We start from the raw sequence: 6,771 nt of genomic DNA, 5'->3' as shown, positions 1-6,771 counted from the left end.
TCCTGGGCATTATTGTCCATGAGACTCTAATCTCCAGCAAACTACTAAAAAGCCGGAAGTATAGCTGTGGCTCAAGGGGTAGAATGCCAGCCTTGAACAGAAAGAGCTAAGGGATTAGTGCCCAGGCCCTGAATTTAAGACCCAGTATTAGCAAACTTGTGCACATATGCACATGCACACCACACACACACACACACACACATGATACCAGTAGAGTGATTGTCTAGTGAGAGCAAGGCTCTGGGTTCGATCCTCAGTACAGTCGGGGGAGAAAAAGGTTTTAGGATAAGGTCTTCCCCCCAAAAAATCTTTCCATCACAGTCACCAATTGGCCATTTTACATAAGTACACTCTGGATTTACCTACCTGAAAATATTATTGCTTCACTTAATCAAAGACTCAATAGGCACATGTGTGGCCTGGATAGCTGTGGCTTAGCTGCCACATTCGAACTCCTGTCTTATGAGTCCAGGTGAACTTGGCAGAGAAGCTCCTCACACCTCTTACCAAACCACCAGAAGGCAGAAGTTCAAGTCCCCCCAACCCTGGAGCTCAGGCTCTTTTTCTGGGCTGCATCTGTTCCTACCTGGCTTTCTAGATGCTTGTCGGATGTCTACCTCCTAACCTGCAGCTCACCATCTTTACAAGCAATCCGGGCCTCTCATCTCCGTACCTACTGTCACAGTACCGTGCCAGATTACACAGTTCATCTGTGTGATGGTTTCTGCGCTGTGTGTCTGTTCCAGCCTTCTCTTCTTCATCTGCCTCCCTTTATCCTGTCTATCCTCCCTCGTGGGATTATTGGATGGATATCGCTCTTCCCTATTCCGTCAGAGTCCTATCAATGAGGCTCCTGCACAGAACAGGCAAATCGTCCTATCCTCTCAAGGGGCCGCATCCCTCCATAGCCGCCACTCACAGGCGGGAAAGCAGAGCAGGCCCCCGTTGGTTTGATGATGCTACTCCAGCCAGAAGTGGAAGCAGCACTGAGCCTGCGCAAGGCCGCGGCCCGCACTTGCCCTGCTCAGCCAGCACATGACTCCTGGCGAGGTGCAGGGCATGGCTCTCGGAACAGTATCTCCCAACAGAAAGCCTGGATGGGGGTGTCAAGAAAGATCAGTGGTGCACAGGCATTCTCCACAGGTGAATCTAGGTTCTCCCCCAAGATCCAGGGACAGGCCCCCAACATAAGAAGTCAAAACTCTGCTACAATTCTCTATACCTATCGTCACTTGTCTCTAGCATGCTGTTACCTAAGAATCAGCAAGTCAGTACCTTTCTGCAGGATTCTTGGCTAATAAGTGCTGTTTAGCTCCACCATGAGATCAGATTTATACCACAGCGGGAGGGGAGAAAGGGCAGGAAGAGAAGAACATGAGGAAGAGGAGGAACAGAAAGAGGAAGAGGAGAAGCAGGGCAGAAGGAGGAGAGGAAGAGGAGAAGGAAGAGGAGGAGGAGGAGGAGAAAGAGAAGAAAGAAAAATAGAGCAAAATGGAATAGGAGAAAGAGAGGAAGAGGAAGGAGGAAAAGAGGAAGTTGGAAAAGAAAAGAGAAAAAAGGAAAATAGAGCGAAAGAGAGGAAGAAGCAAAAGAGAGGAAGATAGAGGAGGAGGAAAAGAGAAAGGTGGAAGAGGAGAAGAGCAGAACACGACAGCTTTCCCAGCTACCAGAGACTAGGTGCCTTTTTTTTCTGGGTATTATTTTATTTCCTGGACCTACCATTGTATTATGGCACCAAGTAACAGCCACCATAAAACTCTTCTTTCCAAGAGACTGTTATCTGAATTGCAAAAATGAGACCATCCAACAACGTATGATCAAGTAGAAAGTAAATAGGATAGAATTACAAAGCAACTTCTGAAGGCCATTCATTTGCATAGAGATGCCTGCCAAGCCAGGCCCAAAGCTCATCTCAGCCTTTAGCGACTACACAGGGAGGAACTCCATCATCACATCTCACTTTTAGTTGTATAGAAAAGCCAAAGAGGGGACAGCCTCCTACATGGAGGAAGGACACACTCATGGGCCATTTCCACAGATAAACCATAAACACCTTGCAGAGCCTCTGCATCAATGCTGTCTGTGAAGGTTGTTGAATATTTCCTGTGTGTTTGAAAAATGATACAGAGACAAAGGTATTTTTCAGAGCATTTCCATTTTCCGATCATCGTCAAAGCGCTCTTACTGTGAATCAGGGCTTGGCTGTCTTTTTGCTCCATTTACCACCTGCCTAGAGATCGCAGGTCTCCGTGGTATAAGATGTTGTTTTCTTACAGTTTTCCCATTTTCCTTCCCATCTTGCCTTTTTTGCATCTGGCTTTCAAATGCTAATGCTGGCCTTTGCCTGCCTGGTCTTAGGTCTGTTTGATATCCCTTGTCCTTCTCCCCATTCATTCCATCACCTGCTTTATTTACATGTCTACAACAATTAAACTTCCAGTTTGCATCTGGGAGTTAGGAAAGTCACTTTTTTTTTTAATATGGGAGAGAGGGGGCGCAGAGGATACTGGAGTTTGAACTTAGGGTCTCATGTTCTTGCCTGGCTTTTTCTGCTCAAGGCTAGTGCTCCACCACTTGAGCCACAGCTCTACTTCCAGTTTTTTTTACTTACTTAATAAGAGAGTCTCATAGACTTGACTGCCTGGGCTGGCTTTGAACCCCAATCCTCAGCTCTCAGCCTCCTCAGGAGCAAAGATGACAGGCGTGAGCTACTGGTGCCCATTCTAAAAAGTGAACTTCATCTACTGGCTGATTATCATGCAGTTCCCTCACTTTTTTTTTCTAGCATCTTTATTTAACACTGTGCCACTAAGTGCTTCAACTGGATTGTATCATTGTAATTTATTCTCCAGATTTCTTTGGAAATCACAATTGTTTTTTTAACCTACACTTGTCCTGCTGAACCAAATTCGAGCGGCAACAAGGCCTTCATGTGGCTGGTTGGCATTTAACATGGAGGCCCACGTCTCTTGCCTGCGGTCAGTTACCACAGTGTTGTAAGATTGTTAAGAAAGAGATAATCCAGTTTAGGAGCTAAATAGACACATGGTCTCCTGAGTAACTGAAAAGTGGCTCATAGCCGACCCCAACAAGAAGAGCGCCAGTAGCTCAGACTGACAGTTTTGTACCAGAACTTTGGCATTCTCTTTGCAGAAGGAATCCCAAAGGACCATTAACCTTTACCCTTTCATCTTGTAGCTTCCCAATTGGACAGACTGTAGCTCAGTTATTCATTCTTGGTCCAATCAGCTGTGACCAAGTAGCACCCTTGACTTCAACAAACAAAATGCAATTAGCCAGAGCAACGGTATGCTAAAGAGATAGCCAGGACCCCTACAACCTGCCTGAGAACTGCAACTTCTCATGCTATTCAAAAAACAATGCAGTGTGACCAGGTGCTGGCGGATCACGCATGTGATCCTAGCTACTCAGAAGGCTGAGATCTGAGCATCCTGGTGGAAGCCAGCCTAGCAAGGAAGTCCAGAAGGTTACCTTTGATTAAGCAGCAAAAAGTCAAAAGTGGAGGTATGGCCCCAGAGTGGTAGAGCTCCAGCCTTGAGAGAAAAAGCTAAAGGACAGTGCCTGGAGTTCATACCCCAGTACGCATGTGCACGCAGACACACACACACACACACACACACACACACACACACACACATATACACACACACAATACAGCACATATTACATGTTCCATTTAGAAATAACTCCTATTGACAGCAGCTTCACAGGTGCTGACTGAGACCTCAGGATTGTTACTGCCACAAGCTTTATTGGTCTTCTCAAAGTCAAATTCATCCGGGGACATTAAACCCTGTGGCTCCCCGCTAGACGTACTGACTGACTTGGTCTGAAGCAAACTTCTGCCGAACAGGATTCAAATTCTCCAGGTTCTACACCTTTAAATAATGTCTTATGGTCATACTATAAACTTGCATTGACTAAACATATGAACCAGACACTAAATAAGCATGCTTTGGTTTCTTCTTAAGTTTACCCTAACACATGCCCCCCGCCAATTAATCAATGAGAACTCAAAGCTCTGAGAGGCTGGACTGCATGCACATGGCCACACACACTGTTCATGAATGAGTAGATACCATGTAAAGTGGCCAGAGGTGAGAAAAATAAATAAATAAATAGCCCCGGCATTCTGTGAAACATAAATTATACAAAACCCTTTGAGAACTACACCAGGTCAAACCCATAGCAAGACTCAGTTCTGCCACTACTATGCTAAACAGTGCTCCTAAAGGGGGGATTGAGCATTTGTCAGAGAAAACAATGAAATTCTCATGTCTGTGATAAACTGTAAGCCCAACACATGAAAGAAATTAGCTCCAAAGCAGACAGGAAGGGTTAACATGCCATGTGCCACCCCCAGCAGAGCTGGAACCCAGCTCATCTCCCTAGCAAAACAATGAGAATGCATCCTGCCCAATCTTCCCTGACGTGGGGATCACCTTCTAGGGGCCAAGCCCACCCTCCACAAGGTGACCAGAATCTCCTGGAATGAGAAGAAAGGCCCCATTGAAACTATTGCTGACCATCATCTCACAGTAATACTGGGAAAAATCCCAGCGCAAGCCAAAGCCAGCCCCTGCTCCTGGAATTCTTAACACTCCGCCTGCGGACACACAGGCCATTTGGAAGGGCTCGCCTGCCACCTGCTGGTAAAGACTGTATACTGTGTAAGGCGGGTAGGGACAGATCAGGAGCACGCCACCGCAACACACTTTTCCCCCTTTAATATGCCCCTAAATAAGCTGCAGGGGAAGAAAGGCCTTTGTGGGTTCTAGAAATGTCACATGCTTTGGAGAAGGTTATTTTAAACAATGGTTTTCTCCAGAGAAGTAATCCCTGGACCCACTTCCATGCTTCTAGTGAAAAACTTTTTTTTTTGTTTGGTGGGTTATGGGGCTTGAACTCAGGGCCTGAGCAGTGTCTCCGAGCTCTTTTGCTCAGGGCTAGCACTCTACCACTTTGAGCCACAGCACCGCTTGCAATTTTCTGGTGGTGAATTGGAGATAAGAGTCTCATGGGCTTTCCTGCCAGGGCTGGCTTTGAACCACAATCCTCAGATCTCAGCCTCCTGAGTAGCTAAGATTACAAGCATGAGCTACCAGCACCCAGCTAAAAAACATATTTTCGAGCGTTCTCTATATTATATTAAAGAAAGCTATTTTGTAACTTCTTTCAAAGGCCTAACTAAGCCCTAGGACTATTTTCACCATTTCTACTAGCTCCCAATTAACTTTCTTCCCTTCTTTCCAGCACTGCACACTATTACTATCGCTGGTTAAACTTTTTCATCACAAACACCCTATCCCCAATCTGTCTGCTCCTTAGAAGTTGTACAGCTTTGGGTAAATTAATTAGCATCTCTACTCTATTGAAACATCTTAGTCTTTGCATTTTAATAAATATTGTAAAGGCAGAAAAAAAAACAAATTGTATGCAATAGCGATCATATGTGGTTCACAAGGCCTAAATAAACACAATTGGCCCTTGTTCCAAGATGTAGAAACCTGAATCTCTTGTTTGCCCACCAGGCTACCTACAAGCCAGCCCCACAGCGCCCCACTGAGGCCCCATGTGTTTACTACATGGCAGTTCAATTTCTCCCTCTGCCTCTTCCCAGTTGCTGATCCTCACCATCTACCCCCATTAAATACCAGAATCATCTTCATCCCAGCGTCTATTTCCATTGAACATGATGTCTCTGTACAGCCTAATCCCCACATCGCAGCTACAAATTACCCTGCTCACAACTAAGGCTTCTTTGCCCAGGATCCTACAATGACTGACATCTTAGCAGCAGCAAAGGACCAGAGCTGGCCACCGGCATCCCTGCCCCATTGTGTTTGACCTCAGGGCTTTCTGCTATGGAAAGCTTCGTTCAACGATCTGCAGATGTCCCTCCCTCTCCTCCTTCCAGTCTCTCCTCACAGCCATATCCTCAGATGAGGACTTTGCTGAGCCCTTAATTCAGTGCTGTTCATTGCTCTATCCCCAGAACCCAGACTGCTAACTGGTAAACGACATAAGCAAGAGAAGAAAGAAGGACAAAAGACAGGAGATTGCAGGCCTGTGATCTTTAGGGAAGTACCTTACACAGCAAATCATAATACATCACTTGGGAAAGTTTATGTAACATTGTAGAAAAATGGATTTTTAAAAATGTTAGTCTTTGTTCAAACTGTGGTGTGTGTGTGTCTGTGTGTGTCTGTGTGTGTGTGTGTGTGTGTGTCTGTGTGTGCCAGTACTCAGGACCTGGGTGCTCACCCTGTGTCTTGTTTTATTTCCAGCTCTGGGCTAGAACTCAAAGAAGCTAAGCACATTGCAGAAGAGGCAGATAGGAAGTATGAAGAGGTGGGTCGTAAATTGGTGATTATTGAAGGAGATCTGGAATGCACAGAGGAAGGAGCTGAGCTGGCTGAGTCCCATTGCCGAGAGACGGATGAGCAGATCAGACTGATGGACCAGAACCTGAAGTGTCTAAGTGCTGCTGAAGAAAAGTACTCTCAAAAGGAAGACAAACACAAGGAAGAGATAAAGATTCTTACTGATCAATTCAAGGAGGCAGAGACCCGTGCTGAGTTTGCTGAGAGATCAGCAACCAAACTGGAAAAGACAATTGATGATTTGGAAGATAAACTGAAATGCACCAGAGAGGAGCACTTCTGTACACAAAGGATGCTGGACCAGCCGCTGCTTGACCTGAATGAGATAGAGCTCCCCAGTCCCACCTGCCGCTGCCCCCCTCTCTAA

At 45.9% G+C, this 6,771-nt stretch overlaps 1 protein-coding gene across 1 annotated transcript; it reads left to right on the top strand.

Moving 5' to 3' along the window:
• Window positions 1-1,606: 1,606 nt before the first annotated feature.
• Window positions 1,607-6,771, top strand: LOC105981274 (tropomyosin alpha-3 chain-like; the record flags this gene model as incomplete). The annotated part of the gene is made up of 2 exons (XM_013010365.1): window positions 1,607-1,634; window positions 6,317-6,771. Coding segments are annotated over 2 exons (483 nt in total), but the record flags the coding sequence as incomplete, so codon positions are not given.

Source organism: Dipodomys ordii, unplaced genomic scaffold, assembly GCF_000151885.1.
Source record: "Dipodomys ordii isolate 6190 unplaced genomic scaffold, Dord_2.0 Scaffold12, whole genome shotgun sequence".
Taxonomy (NCBI): domain Eukaryota; kingdom Metazoa; phylum Chordata; class Mammalia; order Rodentia; family Heteromyidae; genus Dipodomys; species Dipodomys ordii.
The sequence above is the reverse complement of the archived record's forward strand: the minus strand, read 5'-3'. Positions and strand labels throughout refer to the sequence as shown.